Source organism: Erinaceus europaeus, chromosome 5 (assembly GCF_950295315.1).
Source record: "Erinaceus europaeus chromosome 5, mEriEur2.1, whole genome shotgun sequence".
Taxonomy (NCBI): Eukaryota; Metazoa; Chordata; class Mammalia; order Eulipotyphla; family Erinaceidae; genus Erinaceus; species Erinaceus europaeus.
The window spans coordinates 47,682,631-47,709,800 of record NC_080166.1 but is presented as its reverse complement, the minus strand read 5'-3'; the positions used below and the strand labels follow the sequence as shown (position 1 = coordinate 47,709,800).

Here is a 27,170-nt window from a genome sequence, read left to right as displayed (position 1 = left end):
GTAATTAGTTGATGTATAAAATTTTCAAAGATGCTGTTTTACTTATTTTTGTTGAGGAAATACTGTTTTACAAGACTGTTGCCACAGGAGTACAATTTCACATCTCAAAATAAATATTTTTCAAAGTAAATAAATGTTTACCCTCTGTCCCTCCACTACAAGAGCACTGTGCCCCCAATCCAGTTTCATGTACCTCCTACCTTTTCCAAATCTTTGAGTCTGTTGAAACAGACTATGGTTGATCAGTGTTTCACGCTACTCCTAATACTGTCTTTCGTAAATTTTTTCCATGAGTGAGAACATTTTCCTTCCAATGTATTCACTTAGGATATGAGTCATTGCAGGTCCATCCATGCTGTATCAAAGATATATTTTAGAGATAATTTGTCTGAATTAATATTCAAACAAATTCTTCATGTTGCGTTTGATTGTCATGTCTCTTAAATTCCTAGAGTTTCTCTTCCCTCACTTATTTCTTGAAAAAAAAGTCATTTTATTAATTTTCCTACATTCTGTATTTTGTTCTATTTTCATGGTATCATTTGACATGTTTCTTATAAGAAAGTATAATACTCCTATAATAAGCAAGGTGGTTCTGGATTTAGAAGATTGACTTTGTAAATCTTTTTTTCTTTTACTTATTTTTTTATTCTGTATTAATTTCTTCTAGGTATCAAGTGAATGTTTCACCTTGGGATCTTAGTCACTTTTGTATTTATTTTAATAGTGATTTAATGATGCTCAATAAGATCAGGGTTCCACAAACCATGCCCTTCATTGGAAATTTCCCTATTTTTTATCCATCTAGGAATATGTACCAAAATTCTTTATGGGGTGCAGAAGGTGGAAGGTCTGGCTTATGTAATTGCTTCTTCACTGGACATGGGCATTGGCATACCCCAGCCTGTTCCTGTCTTTCCCCAGTGTGGTAGGGCTCTGGAAAGGTGGAGTTCTAGGACACATTGGTGAGGTCTTCTGCCCAGGGAAGTCAGGATAGCGTCATGGTAGCTTGGTGGCTAAAAAGCATTAAGATATAAAGCAGAATAAAAAGCATGCAATGTGGTGGATAAAAAGCATTACGATATAAAGTAGAATAAATTGTTTAATAATCATGAACCTAAAATAAGAATATAGCCAATGAGATTTGGGGTCTTCATGTTGAACAAAGCTAGGAGTCTCTTTTAGGTATCTTGCAAGGGGCCCATGACTTACTAATTTTTGCCTGTGCCTTCAGCTAACATGAATGTGGGATGAAAGTATTGCCTAAGAAGATGGTGTCAGAGTTGGGACTAGAACTAGAAAGCTGAATCAGGGCAGAGAAAAGCTCTCAAATATTGGAAAATTATACAAATACTACTAACTGTAAACCCCATGGATCTGACCTAGTATATCCATAATAGCAAAAGAGCTTGTGCAGTCTCTGGAATCCCCACTGGCCTGAGCTTGCATTCAGTGGTCATATCTAGGAACATTATAGGCTGCATTCATTTCAGGACCAGTCTTCCTGAAATAGCAGAATATGTTGACCTGGTCTTGCTTCGGGTAGTGGGGCAGTTTCTACATTGAGGACAAGGTCCTGTAGAGGTCTACAGAGGGTTTATGATGTTGTTCCTGATGGAGATGACCAGTGCTGGTGGGAGAGGGATCTGTTGAGGTCTAGGCCCATCATATCTGTGTGGGAGTCCCAGGATTCGCTGACTAGGGCCCCAGATCATGGGATGGCCTGGTAATGACCAAAAGGGCTATCATTAAAAGTGCACCAGTCAGGAGTCCGTCGGTAGCTCAGTGGGATAAGTGCACATGGCGCAAAGCGCAAAGACTGGCCTAAGGATCCTGGTTCAAGCCCCCGGCTCCCCACCTGCAGGGGAGTCGCTTCACAAGCGGTGAAGCAGGTCTGCGGGTGTTTATCTTTCTCTCCTCCTCACTGTCTTCCCCTTCTCTCTCCATTTTCCTCTGTCCTATCTAACAACAAAGACATCAATCCTAACTATAACAATAAAACAACAAGGGCAACAAAAGAGAATAAATAATAATAAATATTTTTAAAAAGTACACTGGTCTCTTGCCCTTATCCAGATTTTGTAGTCCTTACTTTATCTGACATGGCTAGCCTTAGAAGATTAAGCAAAGTGAAAGAGTCAATAGGTGAAGGTATCTAGGTCTAAGTAGAAAATATTTGATTAAGTATTTATGGTGTCCTTTTTAGGTCTTTCTACTTTCTTGCTGCACTTACTGAGTCACTGCAGACTATTGCACACTTTTACTTTAAGGTATATATATTTCCCCTAACTTACAGATACGTATGCCCATGTGTTCTATCTCATGTAACCTGGTCTATATCTAGGTTCTATAACTCTGTCAGGAGTTGTACCACCAGAAATGGAACTTAGGAGTTCTAAGATCTAGGAAAGGTCTCACCCAAGTACTGGAGCTGGAGGTTTGACATCCTAGGCCTGACATCTCTGGACAGAGACTGAGGTGAACAATGTCGAGCTGGCATTAATTGCACTGATTGACTGAAATCAGCAGATGTAGCATAAAATGGTAGGGATCAAAAGAAGCATGGAGGAAAATAAGCACAGCCCCAGAGCTATAGTGAGTTGGAGTGATTTCTGGATATCTTCTCCTGAATTAGTGTTTGAGTAAAGGAATGTTACTGATTATTGTATGTTAATTTTATAGCCTGATCACATACTGTATTGCCTAATAATTTCCAGGAGCTTTTTGCTGAACTCTGGGTTTTTCTATGTATACTATTATATCTGCAAGTAGTGAGAGTTTGAGAGTTTGAGAGTTTTCCTTCAATCTATATTCCTTTATGTTTTTCTCTTGCCTGATTGCTATAGCATGAATTTCCTATACTATGATAGTATGCAGCCCAGATCTAAGTGAGAATATTTTTAGCTTCTTCCCATTGAGTATGACGTTGGCTGTATGTAGGTTTGCTGTATATGGACTAGACTATCTTGGGAAATTTTCCATCCATTCCCATTTTTTGTAGTGTTTTAATCATAAAGGGATTTTGGATTTTTTCAAAGGTTTCTCTGCACCTATTGAGATAATCATGTGTTTTCTGATTTTACTTGTATTGATATGGTGAATTACATTGATTGATTTACGTATATTGAACCAGCTTTGCATCTCTGAGATAAATCTCACTTGGTCATGATGAACAATCTTTTTAATACACTGCTGTATCTGGTTGGCTAGGATTTTTTTTTTCAGTATTTTAGCATCTATGTTCATCAGAGACATTGGTCTATAGTTTTCTTTTTTTGTGTGTGTCCCTACCTGCTTTTGGTATCAGGATGATGTTGGCTTTATAGAAGGTAGAAGGGAGTATTCCTGTGTTGTCAATCTTTCAGAAGAGTTTTAAAAGTAGAGGTATTAACTATTTCCTGAAGGTTTTATAGAATTCTTTTGTAAAGCCATCTAGTCCTGGACTTTTATTCTCAGAAAGGCTACTAATAACTATTTCAAATTTTTTCTCATTCGTCCATTTAGGTTTTTTTAAAAATTTCTTTATTGGGGGATTAATGGTTACATACTAAAATAATGGTACATACTAAAATACAATAGGTTGGACATACATAGCATTTCTACGTAACAATATAAGCCCCACTAGGTTCTTTGCTATCATAGTCCAGGACCTGAACCCTCCCTACCCTCACCCCAGAGACTTTTTTTTTCACCCCAGAGTCTTTTACTTTGGTGTAATACACCAACTCCAGTCCAAGTTCTACTTAGTGTTTCCCTTCTGTTCTCATTTTTCAACTTCTTTGTGTGAGTGAGATAATCTAATAGTCTTCCTTCTGTTTCTGACTTATGTCACTTAACATGAATCCTTTAAACTCCATTCAAGATGGGGTGAAGAAGGTGAAATCACCATTTTTTTTGTTATTTTTTTATTTTTAAATTTTTAAAATTTATTTAAGAAAGGAGACATTAACAAAACCATAGAATAAGAGGGGTACAATTCCGCACAATTCCCATAACCCGATCTCCACATCCCACCACCTCCCCTGATAGCCTTCCCACTCTCTATCTCTCTGGGAGTATGGATCCAGGGTCATTGTGGGTTGCAGAGGGTGGAAGGTCTGGCTTCTGTAATTGCTTCCCCGCTGAACATGGGTGTTGACTGGTCGATCCATACTCCCAGTCTGTCTCTCTCTTTCCCTAGTAGGGTGGGGCTCTGAGGAAGTGGTGCTCCAGTACACATTGATGGGGTCCTCTGTCCAGGGAAGTCTGGTCAGCATCCGGAACCTGGTGACTGAAAAGAGAGTTAACATACAAAGCCAACCAAATTGTTGAACAATCATGGACCTAAAGAATGTAATAGTGCAGACGAAGTGTTGGGGGTATTCCCTGCATGCTCTTGTGTACTTCTGCTTTCAGGTATATATTTTTCCCCTAGTTTATGGGCACGGGGTGAACTTATGCTCTATCTCAGGGGACCTGGACTATATCTAGGTTTGGGGACTTTATTGGGGAGTGGAACACCTGGAATGGAATCATAGAATACTATGAAAGGAAAGGTCTCACCCGACTGATGGAGCTGAAGGGTTGTCATTCCACACCGGAAGTCTCTGGTCACAGTCTGAAGTGAAGCATGCTGGGGTGGTACTCGTGTTGATTAGGTTGTGATCCGCGGATGCAATATTATTTGATTTGAATTGAGAGCAGCATGCAGAAAAGTGTGCCCCACCCTAAGGTTCCAGGACTGGGGGAAATATAGGCTCTATAGTGGAAATGTGAGGTTCCTGTTGTCTTAGGGTTCAAGAAGATAATGGATAGTTATTGTGATCATCACATTATTTGGAGATAGGGTTAACTTTGGAAAGTCCCTTTGACAGGGTTTGGGGTATAGTACCCAGCATCTTGTATATAGCTGTGTTGTCAGTTGCTTCTGTTCTCCCTGGTCTAGGCTTTTGGGAGAGAACATATCAAAGACAGCCTATGTATTAAAACTCAGTCTGTGTTTTGAGAAGTTCTAGACGTATCATCAGTTTTCGCCTCTCATATTAATTAAATAGTGGTTTATATAATGTTTACACTTTAATAGGATTGTACATAAACACAACTTCCACCACCTAAAGACTGTGTTCCATTCTCCCCCCAACCCCCACCCTCTACCGTGCCGGGAAGCCCAGTGGCCACCCTCCCCTTCACCACAGTGTTTTTACATTGGTGCCCTGCTTTTGATTTAATCAGATCCTGCTTTTAGTTTCCCTTTCTGTTCTTCTTTCTCAACTTCTGTTGATGAGTGGGGACATCTCATACTCATCTTTATCTTTCTGACTTAGCTGACTTAACATAATTCCTTCTAGCTCTATCCAAGATGGGTCAGATAAGGTGGGCTCATTGTTCTTAATAGCTGCATACTATTCCATTGTGTATATGTACTACAGATTTCTCAGCCACTCATCTCCTTTTGGGCACCTGGGTTCCTTCCAGGTTTTAGCTAGTATGAATTGTGCTGCTATGAACATAGGAGTACACACATCTTTTTGGTTGGGCATTATGGAATCCTTGGGGTATATCCCCAGGAGCAGAATTACTGGGTCATATGGAAGGTCTATGGCTAGCCTTGTAAGAGTTCTCCAGACTGCTCTCCAGCTGGACCAATTTACATTCTCACCAGCAGTGTAGAAGGGTTCCTCTGTCCCCACAGCCTCTCCAGCATTTGTTGCTGCTGTCCTTTTTGATGTATGCCATTCTCACAGGAGTGAGGTGGTATCACAATGTTGTCTTTATTTGCATCTCTCTGACAATCAGCAACCTGGAATAGTTTTTCATATGTTTGTTAGCCTTTTGGATCTCCTCTGAAGTGAATGTCTTGTTCATATCCTCTGCCCATTTTTGGATGGGGTCATTTGTTTTTTTGGTGCTAAGTTTGCTGAGCTCTTTATATATTTTGGTGATTAGTCTCTTGTCTGATGTTTGGCATGTGAAGATCTTCTCCCATTCTGTAAGGGGTCTCTTTGTGTGATAGTTTCTTTGGCTGTGCAGAAGCTTTTCAATTTGATGTAGTCCCATTGGTTTGTTTCTGCTTTAGTCTTCCTTGCAATTGGGTTTGTTTCATCAAATATGTCCTTGAGGTTTAGGTGGGAAAGTGTTTCACCAATGTTTTCCTCTAAGTATTTGATAGTGTCCAGTCTGACATCCAGGTCTTTGATCCATTTGGAGTTGATTTTTGTTTCTGGTGAGATAAAATGGCTCAATTTCATTCTTCTGCATGTTATAACCCAGTTTTCCCAGCACCATTTAATACTTTGGGCCCCCTTATCAAAGATTAGATGTCCATAGGTGTGGGGGTTTAGATATGGGCTTTCGATTCTGTTCCACTGGTCTGTGTGCCTATTTTTGTTCCAGTACCAGGCTGTTTTGATGATGATGGCATTATAATATAGTTTGAGATCTGGGAGTGTGATGCCTCCATTTCTGTTTCTTTTCCTCAAGATGGTTTTGGCAATTCTATGTGTTTTCTGGTTCCAGATAAATGAATGTAGTTTTTGATCTATTTTCTTAAAGAAGCTTGGTGGAACTTTGATGGGTATCGCATTAAATTTGTATATGGCTCTGGGGAGAATATTCATTTTGATGATATTTATTCTTCCAATCCATGAGCATGGGGTGTCTTTCCATTTCTTGGTATCAGTTTCTATTTCCTTGAAGAGTGACTCATAGTTTTCAGTATACAAGTCTTTCACTTCTTTGGTCAACTTTACTCCTAGGTATTTTATTTATTTTGTTGCAACAGTGAATGGGAGTGATTTCTGGATGTCGTCTTCTTCAGTTTTAGTGTTTGCATAGAGAAATGCCACTGATTTTTGTACATTGATTTTGTAGCCTGATACCTTGCTATATTGCCTAATAACTTCCAGTAGTTTTCTACTGGATTCTTTAGGTTTTTCTATGTATACTATCATGTCATCTGCAAATAGTGAGAGTTTGACTTCTTCCCTTCCAATCTGTATTCCTTTGATTTCTTTCTCTTGCCTGATTGCTATGGCAAGAAATTCCGATACTATGATGAAGAGTAATGGTGATAGTGGGCAGCCCTGTCTAGTCCCTGATCTGAGGAGGAATGCTTTCAGCTTCTGTCCATTGAGTATGATGTTGGCTGTTGGTTTGCTATATATGGATTCCACTACCTTTAGGAATTTTCCATCTATTCCCATTTTTTGTAGAGTTTTGAACATGAATGGGTGTTGGATTTTGTCAAAGCCTTTCTCTGCATCTATTGAGATAATCATGTGGTTTTTGGCTTTGCTTTTATTGATGTGGTGAATGACATTGATTGACCTGCGGATGTTGAACCAGCCTTGCATTCCTGGGATGAATCCCACTTGGTCGTGATGAACAATCTTTTTGATGTGCTGTTGTAACCGGTTGGCCAAGATCTTGTTTAATATTTTGGCATCTATGTTCATCAGAGATATTGGTCTGTAGTTTTCCTTTTTTGTTGTGTCCCTCTCTGCTTTGGGTATCAGAGTGATGTTGGCTTCATAGAAAGTGGAAGGGAGTGTCCCTGTTTCTTTGATCTTATGGAAAAGCTTTAGGAGAATGGGTATTAACTGTTTCCTGAAGGTTTTGTAGAATTCGTTTGTGAAGCCATCTGGTCCAGGACTTTTGTTGTTGGGGAGATTCTTAATAACAGTTTCGATTTCTTTGTCTGTGATTGGTACATTTAGGTTTTGTAGTTCTTCTTGGTTCAGTTTTGGAAGGGCCTATGCTTCTAGGAATTCTTCCATTTCTTCCAGATTTTCTAGCTTGGTGGTGTATAGTTCTTCATAGAAGTCTCGCATGATTTTCTGGATTTCTGTGGTGTCAGTTGTGATATCTCCTCTATCGTTTACAATTCTATTAATTTGAGTCTTCTCTCTTTTTTTCTTCGTAAGTCTGGCTAGGGGTTTGTCAATCTTGTTTAATTTTTCAAAGAACCAACATTTGGCTTCATTGATCTTCTGTATGGTTCTCTTATTTTCGATGTTGTTTATTTCTGCTCTAATTTTAGTGATTTCTGTCCTTCTGGTTGCTTTAGGGTTCCTTTGTTCCTCTTCCCCTAAGTCCTTAAGGTGTGTAGTAAGGCTGTTTATCTGATTTTTTTCCTGTTGTTTAATATATGATTGTATGGCTATGCGTTTCCCTCTCAGCACTGCTTTTGCTGTGTCCCAAATATTTTGATAGGTTGTGTCTTCATTTTCATTTGTTTCCAGGAACATTTGTATTTCCTGAGTGTCTCTCTGACCCAGTGGTTCTTAAGCAGTATGTTGTTTAGTTTCCAGATTCTGTGACTTTTAATAATTTTCTGTTTGTTGTTAAATGTTAGTTTTACTCCACTGTGGTCTGAGAAGATACTTGGGATGATTTCAATGCTCCCTTAATATATTGATGCTGTCTTTGTAGCTTAACATGTGGTCTATCCTGGAGTATGTGTTGTGTGGATTTGAAAAGAATGTGTATTCCAATTTTTGGAGGTGAAGAGCTCTGAAAATGTCCAAGATGTCTAGTCTGTCCATCTCTTCATTTAATTCTCTTGTTTCTTTGTTGATTCTGTTTTTTGTTGATCTGTCTAAGTGTGAGAGTGGGGTGTTAAAGTCTCCCACTATTATTGTATTACTATTGATGTATTTTTGAAGTTCTTTGAGAAGTTGTTTGATGTATTTAGATGGTCCCTCATTGGGTGCATAGATGTTAATAATTGTTATATCTTCTTGGCTGATTGATCCTTTAATCATTATGTAATGACCTTGCCTATCTTTTATTACTTTATTTAGTTTAAAATCTATTGTGTCAGAGATGAGAATGGCTGTTCCTGCCTTTTTTTGTGGTCCATTAGCCTGTAGGATAGTTTTCCATCCTTTCACTTTAAGTCTGTGTTTATCTTGTTGGGTCAAGTGGGATTCTTGCAAGCAGCATATGGTTGGGTTATGTTTTCTGATCCATCCTCCCACTCTGTGCCTTTTGATGGGTGAGTTTAAGCCATTGACATTTATTGATATTATGGATTTAATGTGTTGTACTGCCATTGTTCAACAAGTTTTTATTTGATATGTTGCAAGTATTGTAGTGATGTTCTTGTTTATAAGAGGTCTTTTAGAACCTCTTTCAGGGCCTGTTTGGTGATAGTTGCTTCCTTTAACTGTTCTTTGTCTGAGAAGGTTTTGATGACTCCATCTAGTTTGAATGAAAGTCTAGCGGGATATATTATCCTTGGTTGAAATCCTTTTTCATTCAGGGCTCGATAGATATCTTGCCATTCTCTTCTGGCCTTTAGAGTTTGGGTAGAGAAGTCTGCTGATAGACTTATAGGTTTTCCCCTGTATGTGACTTTTTTTGTTTTTCTCTTGCAGCCTTTAGGATCCTTTCTTTATCCTTACTTCTTTTCATTGTGATTATGATGTGTCTTGATGTCTTCAGGTCTGGGTTGATTCTGTTTGAGACTCTCTGAGCCTCTTGGATCTTAATGTCCTTTCTGTTGTTCAGGTCTGGGAAGTTTCCTTCTATTATTTCCTCTAGAATGCTTACTTCCTCTCTTTCTTCCTCTGGCAGGCCAATTATACAAATGTTACTTCTTTTGAGATCATCCCATATGTCTCTGTTGTTGTTTTCACTGTCTCTCAGTCTCTTTTTGAGCTCTTTTACCTCTTTCTTAGTTTTCTCTAGCTCATCCTCTGTCTGGCTAATTCTGTTTTCTGCTTCTGCTAGTCTGCTTTCCCTTCCCTCGACTGCTAATTCATTACAGCCATTTCAGCTTTCAGTTCTTTAATTGCCTCAAGGTAGTTAGTATTTTCCTTGAGGGGCTCATATGTTGTTTCCCTAATACTGCTATTCCTTTCCTCCAAAGTTGTTTTCATTTCTGTGATTAATAAATTTATTATTGCTTGCATGATTTTCTTATCTATGGTTACTTCTGGCTGATTTGTAGTTTCTTCTAGGCTCTTGTCTTCATTCATTGTAGTAGCAGTTTTATTTGCTCTTGATCTACCCATTTTTAATGTGTTTTTTATTTTTATGTTCTGTTGTTCCTCAGTTGCTTTGTTTTATGTACAAGCCACACTATACTAAATACCTTTATGACAAATGCAATCACTACCCTCAGAAATTACAATAGTAACTAAAGCAATGACTGAAGCAGTTTAACCAATACCAGTTAGTCCCACAGTGTCTCCAGTTCAAGAAAAAATAGCAGCCAAATCTAAATGAAAAAGAAAGAGAAAGGAAAAAAAGGGATAGCAGGAGTAGACAATTATGCAAATCTACTGTCCACTGTAGATTCTAGGGGTAGGAAGAGGGGAAGGGGAAGTAGATCAGAGACACACACAAAAAAAGTCCGCTCTGAGTCAGACTTCTTCCATGAAATAGTTCACAAATAAGTATCAGTGAATTCAAAAGGCAGAGGGAGGAGGAAGGGAGAAATGAAGACAGGGGGAAAAAAAGAGAAAAGAAAAAAGAAGGAAACAGAAAAAAAAAGTAGTGAAAGGGGAGTTGTATTTATATATATTTTTTAATTGGATTGGAGATGGGAGAAGGGCGATAGTGTATAGAGGAGGTATGAAAAGTGAGACAAGTTTCTCTCACAGTGGGTGATAATTCTTGTCATCTAGCAATGGAAAGTATACTAAGAGTTAATTTTGATCACCTGAGGGGGGAAGCAATATGCGTGTATATATTTTAGTATTTGTAAAATAGAACACAGTAAAAACCCCAAGCAGTGGCTCTACAATTTGGACAGCTCCCTGTTAGCCTATGTACATTTAGTCTAGACAACTGATTGAGAAAGAAAACATAATATAAAACAAACATGAAAAAAAGAAAAAAAAACTTTCAAGCAGGCTGGGTGAGGCTTGCTTGATCAGCTAATTGTCACTTGAATGGGTGTAAGCCCCTTACTCAGAGGAACAACAGAAATAGCCTAGAAATTTGGAAGCAGGGTTTAATGGCACCCAGGTGGGCCAGGAATCTTGGTAAAGAAAGGAGCTCCACGGGGAGCCTGCTAGCAGCAGCTCCCTACCCCTGGGGTCTGGTTATGGGGAGAGGGGGGCTGAGAGAAATAATCAAGAAATTTCCTTTCTTTTTGCTCTAATTTTTAACCCAAATTGAATTATAATCACCTCCCTGGTCTATCTTTAGAATGCCTCCTTGCTTGTCCTGCTGAAGGCCAGGATTTCAAGGCTTTCTAGCAGTTAATGTCAGAGCCCATGGGTGCTGGTACATTCCAGTTGCCATCTTGGCTCTGCCCGAAATCACCATTTTTAATACCTCAGTATTATTCCGTTGTGTACATATAGTACAGCTTGCCCAGCCATTCATCTGTTGTTTGACCCCAGGGTTGTGTCCAGGTTTTGGCTATTACAAACTGTGCTTTTATGAACATAGATATACATAAATCTTTTTGGATGGGTGTGTTGTGTTCCTTAGGATATATCCCCAGGAGAGGAATCATAGGGTAGGTGCATTTCTAGCCTTCTGAGAGTTCTCCAGACGGCTTTCCACAGGGGTTGGACCAATTGCCATTCCCACCAGCAGTGCAGGAGGGTTCCTTTGTCCCCACAACCTCTCCAGAGTTTGTTGTTGTTACCTTTTCTGATGTTTGATGTTCTCACAGGAGTGAAGTGGTATCTCATTGTCTTTATTCCATTTAGGTTTTGTAGTTTTTCCTGGTTCAGTTTGGAAGGCTATATGTTTCTAGGAATTCCTCCATTTCTTCCATGTTTCTTAGTTTGGTGGCATATAGAAGCTTCACATAATATTTTGGGTTTATATGGTGTCTGTTGTCACATAGTCCCTATCATTTACAATCCTGTTTATTCGAGTCTCCCCCCCCCTTTTTTTGTGAGTCTGACTAAGGGTTTGTCAATTTTGCTTAGTTTTTCAAATAACCAACATTTAGCTTCATTGATCCTTTGTATGCTTCTCTTATTTCCGATGTAACTTATGTTTGGCCTTAATTTTAGTTATTTCAGTTACTTTAGACTTCCTTTGTTCTTTTTCCTCTAGGTCTTTAAGGTGTGCAGTTAGGCTATTTACTTAAGCTTTTTCTTATTTCCTACTGTGTGTTCCTATGGCTATGAATTTCTAACTACTGATTTAGCTGTGTCCCAAATACTTTGATCACGTGTGTCTTCATTTTTATTTAACTCTGGAAACTTCCTTGAGTTTGTCTTTTCATCCAATGGTTGTTAAGCAGTGAGTTTTTTATTTTCCATATTTTGTGACTTTTACTAGTTTTTTGTTTGATGTAAAGTGTTAGCTTCATTCCACTGTGATCTGACAAGATGTTTGGATGGTTTCATTGCTCTTGAAATTGTTGATACTGTCTTTGTGGCCTAAGATATGATCTGTCCTTAAAAATGTTCGCTGTAGATTCAAAAAGATTGTGCATTCCAGTTTCTTGGGGGTGTAGAACTCTGAAAATATCTAGAAGATCTATCTGTGTATCTCTGAGTATTTTTCTTGTTTATTTATTGATTTTTTTTTCCTAGATGATCTAAGTGTGAGAGTGGGATGTTAATATCTCCTTCTATTATGCTACTATTGATTTTTTTTTCTTTTGCCTCCAGGGTTATTGCTGGGGCTCAGTGCCTGCAACATGAATCCACTGCTCCTGGAAGCCATTTTTTTCTTCTTTTGTTACCTTTGTTGTTGTAGCCTTGCTGTGGTTATTGTTGTTGGTGATATTGTTCATTGTTGGATAGGACAGAGAGAAATGGAGAGAAGAGGGGAAGACAGGGGGGAGAGAAAGATAGATACCTGCAGACTTGCTTCACTGCCTGTGAAGCAACTCCCCTGCAGGTGGGGAGCTGGAGGCTGGAACCTGGATCCTTACACTGGTCCTTGTGCTTTGCACCACATGTGCTTAACTCACTGTGCTACTGCCCAACCCCGCTACTATTGATTTTTATATGTATACAGCTCTTTCAGTTAGTGTTTGACATTTAGATGGGCCTTCATTGGTATGGTTAATAACTATTACCTCGGGAGTCGGGTGGTAGCGCAGCGGGTTAAGCGCAGGTGGTGCCAAGCGCAAGGACCGGCATAAAGATCCCGGTTCGAGCTCCTGGATCCCCACCTGCAGGGGAGTCACTTCACAGGCGGTGAAGCAGGTCTGCAGGTATCTATCTCTCCCCCTCTCTGCCTTCCCCTCCTCTCTCCATTTCTCTCTGTCCTATCCAACAACAATGACATCGATAATAACTACAACAATAAAACAACAAGGGCAACAAAAGGGAATAAAAAATAAATAAAAATAAAATAAATAAGAAAAAATTAAAAAATTAAAAAAATAAAATAACTATTACCTCTTCTTGGTTGACTGATCCTCTGAGCACTATATAATGCCCATGCCTATCTTTTATTACTTTATTTATTTTAAAGTCTATTGTGTCACAGATGAGAATAGCTGTTCCTGCCTATTTTAATGGCATACTAGCTTGTATGATATTTTTCCATCCTTTCACTTTGAGTTTGTGTATGTCTTACTGAGTTAAGTGGGATTCTTGCAGACAGCATATGGTTGGGTTATGTTTTCTGATCTATCTTTCTACTCTGTGCCTTTTAATGGGTGGATTTAAGCCATTAACATTTATTGATTTTGTGAATTTAAGGTATTTCAATGTCATTATTCAATTTTTTATTGTGTTTTCAGACATATGGCAGGTTTGTTGATTATGTTGTTAATGTTTATAGGAACATTTGCCTTTTAGAACCTATTTCTGGGCAGCCTTGATGATAGTTGACTCCTTTAACTATTGTTTATCTAAGGTTTAGTTCCCCTCCATCTAGTTTGAATGACAGTCTAGCAGGATATACTATCCTTGGTTGATATCCTTTTTCATTGAGGGCTCAATAGATAACTTGCCATTCATTCTCTTCTAGCTTTTACAGTTTGTATGGAGAAGTCTGCTGCTAGTTTTATGGCTTTTCCTCTGTATGCGTCCTTTTGTTTTTGTCTTAACAGCTTTCAGGATCCTTTCTTTATCCTTACTTCTTTCCACTGTCTCTGTGATGTGGCTTGGTATCTTCAGATCTGGGTTGATTCAGTTTTAGATGGATCCCTACTGAGTTCTGACAAAAGGTTCAGCTTTGGAATTTTGCTTGATGAGTTTAACTCCACAGGTGGGCATCTATGTCTCTGCCCTGTTTCCCCAAACAGGCCACTTCTGGCCAGGAGGATGGGTGTGGGGGTTGAAAAACTCAGGGTTTGCTGATTTGCTTTTCCTTTGTTCTTTTTAGCTAATTTTTTTGCTCGTTTATAGATAAGTTATAGTATTCCACTCTGGTACCTCTTTGTCCCCTCCTCTATAATTTATCTCCTACAGGCCTGGAAATCCTGCTTCCATTTGGAATTCCCAGGATTTGAATTGACTATTTTTGGAGAATCTGTCTGTTTGCTGCCTTCAAGTTACCTTCTTAACTCATTCCCCTTATTTTACTTTTTTTTTAAAGTATTCTTAAAAATTATGTTCATTTTATTGGATAGAGATAGCCAGAAATAGAGAGGGAGAGAGAAAGACACCTGCAGCACTGTTTCACTACTTGCAAAGCTTGCCCCCTGCAGGTGGGAGCCAATGGCTCAAACCTGGGTCCTTGTATATTATTGTAACACATGTGCTCAACCAGGTGTGCCACCACCGGCTGCTATTTTACTTTTTGTTTCCACCATGGTTATCATTGAGGCTTGGCTCCTGTATGACTAATCCACTGCTCCAGGTGGTCTTTCTTTCTTTCTTTCTTTCTTTCTTTCTTTCTTTCTTTCTTTCTCTCTCTCTCTCTTTCTTTCTTTCTTTCTTTCTTTTTTCTTCCTTCCTTTATGTTTTTCTTTCACTTTTTCTTTCACTTCTTTAGTTTCCTCCTTCCCTCTGTTTCTTTCATCTGTCTTTCTTCCCTTCTTCCTTTCTTTCTAAAGAAGGAGAAAGAGAAACACTTGCAGCCTTGATTTACTGCTGGTGGGAACCAGAGGCTTGAACATGGTAATATGTACACTCAACTAGTTGCACCATCACCAGCCTCCTTCCCAGGTTGATTTATTTGTAATGGATATTTTATAAAAGGTGCTTTGGTGCTTAGAACTTAGCATTAAAATCACATTTGAAGGTATTTGGTGGCTAGTTGTTATTATTAATTGAATTGTGTCACCTTCAAAAATTCTACCAGTATCAACATAGGTATTTTGCATGGGTAGTACTCATGGGTATACACAGATTTGTATCGTGGTGTGTATTTTAATTCTTTACTCATGTACGTGTTGAATGAATGCATTTTTAGTATTCAAAGCTGTATTTCAGCTTCAATCAGAAAAAAAATTACCAAAATACTTCAAATAAGATCTGTACTGGAATCTTAAGGAAGCAAATACTTACAAAATGTTATGTAATAAAAACAAATAAGTAGCATTAATTCTTGAACAACATGGAATTGTATATACTTCTCACTGTGAATTTCTTTTTAATGCCTGCTCACATATCTCCAATCCCTGGCTCCATTTCCAAGCCCTAACCCCATTATCACTATATTGTGATCTGGTGTGGTGGCCAAATCCTAGTGTTTTATTGACCATTTGGCAATCTGGATAACAGAACTATAAAACAAAATCCACTCTTGTGATTATATTGGGACTCACCCTAGGAGTAGACCAGACCTTCTGTATAGAAGCACTATTCAGATGGGAGATGTTGCTGGCCAACATTCTAGAAGAGGATTTGAAAGGAGTATAATCAGATGTTACTTTTAAACAAAAACCCACAAATTCAACTCTTGTGTCCTAATACTCATTTTCCTTATACTTTACACAGTGAAAGCATTTTTAATTGTGTAAATATTTTAGAGTGGAATTACTATAGATTTAGATTGCATATTTATGCATTTTGTGTCAGTTAATAGTGTGGGATGTAGAAGTTGGGAGGTCTGGCTTCTGTAATTGCTTCTCTGCTGGACACAGGCATTGACAGGTTGATCCATATTCCCAGACTATTTCTGTCTTTTCCAAGAAGCTTAGGACTCTGAGGAAGTAGGGTTCCAGGACAGATTGGTGAGGTCATCTGCCCAGGGAATTCAGGTTAGCATCATGATAGCATCTGCAATTTGGTGGCTGGAAAGCATTAAGATTCACAGCAGAACTAATTGTTTAATAATCAAGAACTTAAAGATAAGAATAGAGTAGATGAGATTTGGGGTCTTCATGTTGTAAGAAGCTAGGAAGTCTATTTTAGGTATAGTCCATGGGGTCCATAACTCTACTAATTTTTGCCTGAACCTGACAGATAACATGTAGCTAAAAAGTATTGTCTGGGAAGATGGTGTCAGAGTTGGAAGTAGGACTAGAAAACTGAATCAGGGCAGAGAGTAGCTCCCAAATATGGGAAAAGTATATAGATACTATTAACTGTAAATCCCATGTATATTCATATTTAGCACAGGAGTCTGTATAAATAAGTGGCAGAATATTGAAGCCTTGTAATTTTTTATTTTTATTTTTTCTTGGGTAGAGACAGAAATAAATTGAGAGGGAAGAGGGAGATAGAGATGGAGAGAGAAAGAGAGACAACTGCAGTCCTACTTCACCATTTGTGAAGCTTTCCCTCTGCAGGTGGAACCAGGGACTTGAACCTAGGTCCTTGTGCACTGCAGTGTATGTGCTTAACCAGGCTCACCACTGCCTGGCCTCTCTTTCCATGAGCCTTGTAAGTTTTTTTTTTTTTACTTTTGTGTGAAGCCAGTACACATTCAGTTGAAACCATACTTCAATTTAAGATGAATTTATTGGAATATAATCCTATTTTAAGTAGAGGAAAATGTATATGAGCCATGTACAAGGCATGTGATATGAAGGACTACAGATTTGAAGCAGTACTTATGCTCTTTTTCTCAGGAGCTTGCAATTGAGAGGAATAAACAAATGTGTATTTTAGATAATACTTGGTGGAATTTAGTACTTGGTAGACATAACATGAGTACTTAGCAGAATCATAAGTAACATAGACTACTCAAGACAGAGACTTTTCAGGAAGGACAGAACATAGTAAAGGCTCTAGGATTTTAACATCCCCCCCTTTAAATGGAGGGAGGAGGTGATTTATAAATAAAGTAAAATGAATAAACCCTGGTATATTGGCTTCTAGGTCTGTGTTTTATTTATAAGATATATCTAGTCCTTTTATCTATTTTCCTTTTATCTGTTTCCTGGCAACCTTTTGCTCTAACGTGGTATAGCTATATCTAATAAAAAGCTTCTTTGTGTGACTAGTTTTTTTTTTTTTTGCCCAGAAGCAGAAAGGATTTTGAAATTAGGTCATTATGTTTATCTTTGGTACCATTTTCTCATCCAAATACATTTTTTGATTATGGATACCTAAGTCATCAAAAGAATGTAAGCATTTAATAAAATCTATGCCAAATTACCTATTTACTATCAACTTTTGGTTAGGACTATGATTCATACTGTATTGATATGTTTCTCATGAATTTATTTCATCCCTAATTTACCCTCTTAGGAACCCTCACAAAGTAGTTGGGGTATGAAGTCTTCACTTGACTTTAAGGTCAGTTCTTTAGGTGTTTCTGAGAACAATGAATTCTACCCATTCTCTCTTACCTGACTTAGAAACTCATATGTTTTCTTTTGGGTATTCTGAGGTATGATTTTATTTTTTGAAATTTTTATTTATGATTTACAAAATTATAATAGGGGTATAGTTTCACAGCATTCCCACCACCAGAGTTCTCTGCCCCTCTCTCCCTTCAATAGAAACTGTTGTAGTTCTTCCATGGTCATAGATATGGTTTAAAAATGTACATATATAATTTTGTGTCCATTTTTATTTACATCTACTACAGTTCTGCCTTCACTTCCTTTCTATACCTAGCACTAATTCTGGTTTCGTTTCTTTGTTCTCTTCCCTCAAAAATCACAGAAATAGTGCTTGACTTCCTCTAGTGTTTTCCAAATTTTCTTCCCTCTCAGAGACCCATCAAAAACAAAGATTCCTGCTCACAAACATTTTGGATCCCTGTGGAATTGGGGTTCAGAGAATTCTTGTCATCTTCCCCTAACATTTCTCCCCTCTGAGAGTATGGACCAAAATTCTTTATGGGGCACAGAAAGAAGGAATTCTGGGTCTGTAATTGCTTTTATACTGGACATGAATGTTGGCTGGTCAATCCATATCCCCAGCTGGTCTCTATCTTTACCTAAGAAGGTAAAACTCTAGAGAGGTGACATTCTGGGACACATTGGTGAAGTAATTTGCCCAGGGAGGTCAAGATGTAATGATAGTAGCATCTGCAATTTGGTGGCTGAAAGGCAGTAAGATATTAAACAGGAAAAAGTTTCATGAACAGGAACCAAAGAGTAGGAATAGAGCCTGTGAAAGTAGGAACCCTGAGGTAGAAAAAGCTAGGGTGTCTATTTTAGATAAGTAAGTCTCTAGGGGCCCAGGACTTTAGTAATCTTTGCTTGAGCTTGATAGCTAATATGGAGGTAGGCTTGTCTTAGCTAACATAGAGCAGACTAGACTAGTCTATAAGGATGGTGTCACAGTAAAGAACAGAACTTGAAAGCTGGGTTAGAGCAGAGAGAGGCTCCCAAATTTGAAAAGCAAAGAAAAACAAAACAAAAACAGTTGTTTACCACAACTGACCAAGGGCCCATGTATATTCCTGTTTGGCACAAGATCTTGTATAACCCAATTTCCTGTCAGTCTGAGTTCATTGTCTATGGTCAAAGCTGGTAAACCCATATGATTTCACATGTCTTTGTTTTTCTTTCTATTACCTGACTTAAATAGTAGGTATTCAAACTATTTATTGAATAAATATTTGTAGCCTCAAAACGGAACTTAAAATTAATTTTGGGGAAAATTATATGAATTTATTTTTTGCTATTAGCTCTTGGTTCAGTCAGAACTGTTCTGGGCACTTTTATATAGAGACATAGCCTAGTTTCTCTTTAGGTCATATAAGTAATTTGCCTTTTATTAAAATCTTTATTTTCAGGGGCCAGGTGTTGACACACCTGGCTGAGTGCACGTTACAATGTGTAAGGACCTGTGTTCAAACCTCAGTCCTCACCTGAATGGTAAAAGCTTTGCAAGTGGTAAAGCAGCATTGCAGATGTCTCCCTGTCTCTTTTCCTATCACCCACTTCCCTCTCAGCTTTTGTCTCTGTCCAATAAATAAATAAATAAAGATAACACCAAAACATTTTTTAAAGACTTTATTTTCAGAAGTTATCTGTTGTTTCTGTAGAAATTTTCTGAATGAATAGAGCACAAAAGGGCCACACTGTCCTTTCCTGAGCATAACAGTGCCCCTATATTGCCTCTAGTCATCGATGACTTGTCTCTTCCATTAGGAAAAGTAGGAGGGAGAGACCCCCATCTAATTGAGTGGACAAATAGTAAATAGTTTAAAATAAAACATGTTTAGCTATATCAGAATAACTTTTGGATTTTTCAAACATCTGTAGAAATGAAAAGCTGTTTCTTGGTATAAAAATGTAGACTCAGATGATAATTTCTCAGATTTACATATGAATACACACTATGGAAAACTATTATATCTTTCCTTAAAACTGTTATTCGGTTATATAAATTACAAATGTATGTAATTTTTACCATTCCTTTCATTGTCTAAGAAACTAGTGTTTAAGAAGGAGATATGCAGGTCTTATATAAGCAAACATATCTTTGATTCATCTTCAGAGTTCATTCCTCTTTTTGTTTTCTGTTTTTAATATGTAGTTTATTAATGAATATTTATGTTATAGTTATATAAATCTTTAAAAAAGATAAAAAAACAGGTTGTATATTGGCATCATTCCTATATAGTTATCATACTTCTCCCATTGATTTCTAGATTTTTTCTTTTTTTTTATTTAAGAAAGGAGACATTAACAAAACCGTAGGCTAGGAGGGGTACAACTCCACACAGTTCCCACCACCTGATCTCCATATCCCACCCCCTCCCCTGATAGCTTTCCCATTCTCTATCTCTCTGGGAGTATGGACCCAGGGTCATTGTGGGTTGCAGAAGGTGGAAGGTCTGGCTTCTGTAATTGCTTCCCCGCCGAACATGGGCGTTGATTGGTTGATCCATACTCCCAGTCTGCCTCTCTCTTTCCCTAGTAGGGTGGGTCTCTGGGGAAGCAGAGCTCCAGGACACATAGGTGGGGTCGTCAGTCCAGGGAAGTCTGGTCAGCATCATGCTGGCATCTGGAACCTGGTGGCTGAAAAAAAGAGTTAACATACAAAGCCAAACAAATTGTTGAACAGTCATGGACCTAAAGGCTGGAATAGTGCAGATGAAGTGTTGGGGGGGGGTACTCACTACATTCCTCGTTTTTACAATAAAAGTGCAGTGCCAGTACTGAATGATCTTACTCATAGCTGGCACTTAAGAAACAAGGAGAGTAAGGGAAAACACAAGGTGAAAGCTGGATTAGGTTTGGTGTATTGCACTAAAGCAAAATATTCTGGAGGTAGGAGAAAAAAGGATGGGTGGGAGGGGCAATGGGATCCTGGTGTGTGATGGTGGAAAAGACTTAGGTTAGAAGGTGTGAATGTCTTACAGACCCCTATCACAGGAAGATGAGAGATTTTACCTATGTGTCAACAACTGTATTGTAAACCATTAACCACCCTTGCCCTTCAGTAAAGTAGGAAAAATAAAGAAGTTCAACATGATAAAAAAAAAATAATGGAAACAAGCTCATTTTGTTGTAGTTGTTCTGTACTCAAAACATATTCACATCAAAAATCAACAAGGGTAACATGGTAACACACTTAAAAATTATCAGTGTCTGTGTAGGTTATTACATATGATTTTCTGTTAATCTGAATATTCACTGGTTCCAAAGCCCACTTCTGTAAAAGCCATTATAGTTTACTTCCTGGGCTACTTACTATATTCTGTATAGTAATATAAATGCTCTTGAGAGTATTCTCTTTCTCTCAGATAGAGACAGGAAGGCACACCATTTTTTGCATAAATTATTGATAATATATGGTTATTCAGATATGAGAATTTGGCAGTATGTTTAAAAAATGATAAAATTTGAGCTTCAAACAAAATTTAGTATGTTGAGAACCTGTGTCTTCTACCATATTGTATTGTATTGGAGTAACATTGGTTATACTTTACTTTTTGAGTACAATTTCACATCTCTTTAAAACACAGTTCATTGGACACTCTCCACTCTCTCAAATCCTTCTTTTTGGTGATATTATTTCTGCAGCCAGAGTTAAAAATTTGTTTTTGTTTGACATTGTTGTCTTGATTCTTCCTTTGCTTCCTTAGATCCCACATATAAGTGAGATCATCTGCTATTTTTCTTTCCATTCTGACTTACATTTCTCTTAGCATGGCCCCTTTCCAGTTCCACCCATATGGTAACAAGTGGCAAGATTTCAAATTTTTTTATGTCTAATATTAACTTATGTATATATATATATATATATATATATATATATGTCATCTGCCTTTGAACACTTGTTTGTATATCTTAGTCATGATAAACAGTTCTGTGATGAGTATATGTATGCACTTGCCTTTTAAAACTAAAATACATACTTATATTCTTCAGATATTTATACCTTAGAGTCCTGGATCATTTGGTAGATTCATCTTTAATATTTTGAGAACTTTTCACACTATTTTCCATAGAAACTAGACTAGTTGGCACTACTACTTACAGTGTTCCAGAATTTCTTTTTCCCCATACCCTTAGTAGTATTTATTACTGGCCTTTTTTGATAGAAGCCTTTCTCACAGGAGTGAGATGGATGGGAACTTACGGCTTTGACTTGTATTTCCCTAATAGGTGATAATGGGTACTGTTATATGTGTTTGTTGACCGTCTGTATGTTTCCTTTGGTAAAATGTCAGTACAGATTTTCTGTCCATTTTTAATGGTGTGATTTGCATTCTTGGAGAAATCTTTTTTACCTTGGAGGAGAGGGTAAGAGACAGAGAGGGTAAAATAGAAGAGAGACACCACAGCATTGTTTCACCACTCATGAAACTTCCTGTTTGCTTCCATGTTTTGACCAGGAGCTTGGACCCAAGTCTTCACATTCAATAAAGTGTACATTCTATTGTGTGAGCTTTCTCCTCACCTCAATCTTTTTTTTAAATAAGTTTTTCAGTTTGATGTAATCCCACTTATTTCATTTTCTTTTTTCCTCTTGCCATTAAATGCATCACCAAATTATCATATTTTGCCTGTTAAATCTATTTTATGACTTCAGGCCTTCAAGGTATTCAAATCTTGACTCCATTTTTATTTAACTTTTGTCTGCTGCACAATACTCGGAGAACTTTTTTTTGTGTGTTTGTTTGGTGTGATGTTAACAAATGACTTTTTGATATTCTGTAATAAAATATGTAAATATTGGTAAGATATGACTAACTCAGAAACATTGTTTTTCTTTTTTCTTTTTTTTTTGTTAACATTTTTTCCTTTATTGGGGGATTGATGTTTTGCAGTCGCCAATAAATACAATAGTTTTTACATGCATAACATTTCTCATTTTTTCACATAACAATACAACCCCCACTAGCTCCTCTACCATCTTATTCCAGGACCTGTACTCCCCCCACACACATACTCCAGAGTCTTATACTTTGGTGTAATACACCAACTCCAGTCCAGGTTCTGCTTAGTGTTTTCTTATCTTGAGAAACATTATTTTTCAAATACTCAGAGTACTGTGGAATATCATAAAGTGATAGGAATATCAAGATGGTAGTGATATTTTATTTGTTTTGTGGGGTTTTCTTTTGTTTATATCAGCAGTGCTTTGGTTTCATGTTTTTTTTGTTTATAGATACATTTACATAATTTGTTCTTAAAGAATGTTACTGGGACTTTGATAGAGATTACATTGTATCTTTTGCTTTCTTTTGGTAGGATGGCAAATTTATTAATATTTATTCTTCCAATCCATGGACAAGGATGGGACCCTTTTCCATTTGTGTCCTCCTCTATTTCTTTTACCAGTCTACTGTAGATTTCATTATAAGTCTTTCATTCTTCTGTTGTTCATTTGTAATTGGGATTGCTTCCTTCATTAACTTTTTCTCTGACTCTACATGTGTGTATAGAAATGCCATAGAATTATGTTTTTTTTAAATAAGGAATTATGCTAGTGGTTTTATATTCTGATACTTGACTTGATTTTTAGTAGGTTGTTTTTTTTTTTTTTTTTTTTGGTAATGTCATTGGGATTCTTTAGATATATTAGCACGTTCTGCAAATAGTCATAGTTTTAGGACTAAGTTGAACAGTAACTGAGAGTAGATACTCTTGTCTATTTCAAGATTTTAAACAGGAAAGCTTTCAGTTTTTTCCCTTTGATTGTGATGTTAGCCATTGGTTTGTTATATATAACCTTATTGTGTTGAGAAATTTTTATTCTATCCCCATTTTAATAGTCTTTATCATAAATGTTGGATCTTGTTAAATACTTTTTGAATATCAATTGCTATAACCATGTTATTTTTAACTTTTCTTGTTGTTAATGTGTTTTATGCTGATTGATTTGTGAAAGTGATCCACCCTGCTTCTTTGAGATGAATCCCACATGGTCTTTGCAGATTATTCAATTTATATATTGTTAGATTTCATTTGCCAGTCTATATAGGTCTATAGTTTATATTTTTTCTTAGAATCTTTTCCTACTTCAGGTATTGGAGTATTAATGTTTCCCCCAGTACATTTTTTGTATTAGTTTGAGGAGGATAAATGTTAGTTTTTCCTTGAAAGTCTCAAAGATAGGGTGTCGGGCGGTGGCGCAGTGGGTTAAGCGCAAGTGGCGCAAAGCGCAGGGACCAGCGTAAGGATCCCTGTTCGAGCCCCGGGCTCCTCACCTGCAGGGGAGTCGCTTCACGGGCGGTGAAGCAGGTCTGCAGGTGTCTATCTTTCTCTCCCCCTCTCTCTTTGTCTTCCCCTCCTCTCTCCATTTCTCTCTGTCCTATCCAACAACAAGGCAACGCCAACAATGGCAATAATAACCGCAACGAGGCTGCAACAACTAGGGCAACAAAAAGGGGGGAAAAATGGCCTCCAGGAGCAGTGGATTCATGGTACAGGCACCGAGCCCAGCAATAACCCTGGAGGGAAAAAAAAAAAAAAAAAAAAGAAAGTCTCAAAGATTTCATTAGGTTAGCCTTCTGGGCCTGGTCTTGTGTTCTTGAGAAGACTTTTGCTTGGGGCTTCAATTTCTGCACTGGTGATTGACTCTTGAGTGAAGCTCCGCAGGATATGTAACTAAGAATGTATCCATTTGGGAGTTGGGCAGTAGTGCAGTTCAAGGACCAGCATAAGGATCCCGGTTTGAGCCCCCGGCTCTCCACCTGTAGGGGGGTGCTTCACAAGTGGTGAAGCAGGTCTGCAGGTGTCTATCTTTCCCTCCTCTCCTGATTTCTCTATGTCCTACCCAATAACAGTGACATCAATAACAACAATAATAATAACAGCCACAACAATGATAAAACAACAAGGGCAACAAAAAGGGAAAAAAATAGCCTCCAGGAGCATTGGATTTGTGGTGCAGGCAGTGAGCCCCAGCGATAACACTGGAGGCAAAAAAAAAAAAAAAAAGGTATCCATTTCCTCTAGATTGTTGAAGTGTTTATTATTCTTTCATCATCAGCTGTAATTTCAACTTTCTCATTTCTTATTATTTTTATTATAACTGTTCTTGTTTTTTCTTGGTGAGTTTAGCCAGTGTTTTTATTTCTTTTATTTATTCTTTCAAGGAATCGTTTGCTGGTTTTAATAGCAAAGGACTGGAAACAACCTAACTGGATCAAGCAGTTATGGGGTGGTGGTAGTGTGGTGGCTCACCAGATAGTGTTACCATACATGAAGACCTGAGATCAAACCTTCAGACCTTAAGTGCTGGGAGGAAGCTTTAGGAGCAGTAAACAGCATTGTAGTCTCCCCCCCCCCCAAGAAAAAAAAAAGGCCACCAGGTACAGTAGAATCATCATGCTTCCATTAAGCTTCAGCAATAACTGATGGCAGAAAGAAAAAGAGAAAGAAAAAAAAAGGAGAAGTTATGAGGTATATGCTCATTATCTTTTGGTTGGTGAGTTTAGATCATTCACATTTATAGATACTGGGTTGTCAAAAAAAGTCATGATGAGGGAATTGGACAGTGCAGGTGCAAAACACAAGGACCTGTGTCGGAAAATTTGGGGGCTCCTCACAATCTTACGACATCTCCCCCTTTCTTTTTATCTAATGGCCATAGTATCAGGAATGCAGGGTGCTTTGTGAGACAGGGAGTCTAATAAGATGGGGCAAACCTTTGGGGTTACTCCTGTCCTTCCTTGCTCAACCTCTCCATAGAGAGAAAGACTGACAGGATAGACGCACTCCTCAGGTCAAACCCTGCCAAGCTCAACCACATCCTCACAGTTTCCTGACATCTCCCCCTTTCTTTTTATCTAATGGCCATATTTAATGGGTCAATGTCTGTAAAAGACTCCATTTCTGTCAGAGGAATAGCAGTCCGCATAAGGTTTAAGCCCCCAGCTCAACACATACAGGGGAGTCACTTCACAAGTGGTGATGCAGGTGTCTGTCTTCCCCTCCTCTCTTGATTTCTCTGGTGTCTTTCCTTCTCTCTCGTTCTCTGTCTGCCCCTCCTCTCTCATTTCTCTCTGTCCTATCCAACAATTACAACAATAATAATAACCACAATGATAAAACAACAAGGGCAACAAAAGGGAATAAATAAATAAGTCATGATTTATTTTTGTTTTTCTGTGCAAAACTGTCATGACTTTTCCAACAACCCAATATTTGTTTTATGTTTTTGTTGTTTCTTTTCCAATTTGATTCTATCTGTCAATTCTTATGGATGGTTTCTCATAGTGATTTTCTCACTTTAATAAAAATATTTTAAAGATTTCTGTCCTGTCAATTGTCACTTGCTTGAATTGCTTCTACTTTTTTTTTTCTTCCTCTCATATTTCGTAATTGTCTCATAATACTATATGGTCTGTGCTTCTAGATCTGTTTCATTATTTCCTTGTTCACTGTTAAGTATGTTCAGCTTCTTGTGGGATTCATTCACTAATTCTTGTAAGGAAGGTCTAGACTTGGAAAACACCTTTCTTTACCTTTTATGTATCTGAGAGAAAACACATACACACACACACACACACACACACACACACACACACACACACCTGTACTGTGTTGATAATCTTGTAGGATCAATTATTTATAACTGGATGTTTTTATCTTTTAACAACTTGAAAATGTCATTTTACTTGCTCCTGGTGACCTCCATGATTTCTACCTAATATTTCAAGAGCCTCATAATGCCAGCCTTTTCAGTCAACTTTTTTTCATATCCCTAGCAACTCACATTGTTTTTCTGTCCTTAATATTTGATACTTTTACAAGGATGTGTATTGGTATATGTTGTTTTGTGTTTAGAAATTAGAATGTTCTGTTGGGCTTTTGATCTTCTATGACCTGGTTTTCCCCAGGTTTTGGAAAATTTTCCACTATTTTTGCCTTAAATGTTATCTTTGCTCTGTACTGTCTTCTCACTTTCTGGAGTTCCAGTTATACTTCTGCATACTTCTATAACAGAAACAGATATTTCTTGTTATATTTCTTCATTTATCCTATACCTTTTCCCCTTTATCTTAATCTGTTTTAGATATCATGGTCATTTTTCTATTTATGAATTCTCTCCTCTTCATGAATGACTCTACTTTCAAGCTTTTCAGTAGAGACTGAATTCCCTAAAAATGTGTTTAAGTGGGAGTTGAGCAGTAGTGAAGTGGGTTAAGTGCACGTGGTGCAAAGCACAAGAATCGGCATAAGGATCACCGGGCTCCCTATCTGCAGGGGAGTAACTTCACAGGCAGTGAAGCAGGTTTTTCTCTCCCCCCCCCCCCGGTCTTCCCCTCTTCTCTCCATTTCTCTCTGTCCTATCCAACAACAATGACATCAACAACAATAACTACAACAACAATGGAAACAACAAGGGCAACAAAAAGGAAATAAATAAATATTTAAAAAGATGTGTTTCAGCAAGGGCAGTAATGGAAAATACAAGGTTGGACTTGTGATATATTTCTTTTTTATTTAATTTTTATTTTTTTAAAAAATTTATTTATTATTGCCTAGAGACAGAGAAATTGAA

The 27,170-nt window shown here is 37.7% G+C and overlaps 1 protein-coding gene across 5 annotated transcripts in view; it reads left to right on the top strand.

Moving 5' to 3' along the window:
* The window catches only part of RNF180 (ring finger protein 180), a 165,810-nt gene that overhangs the window by 10,079 nt on the left and 128,561 nt on the right, over positions 1-27,170 (top strand). Inside the window, exon 2 of one of the 5 annotated variants that reach the window (XM_060191282.1) lies at positions 17,496-17,543. The exons of the other annotated variants lie outside the window; for them this stretch is intronic. Coding sequence (XP_060047265.1) covers positions 17,520-17,543 — 24 coding nt within the window. The 5' untranslated portion in view covers positions 17,496-17,519. The remainder of the gene's footprint in view (positions 1-17,495; positions 17,544-27,170) is intronic. 5 annotated transcript variants of the gene reach the window in all.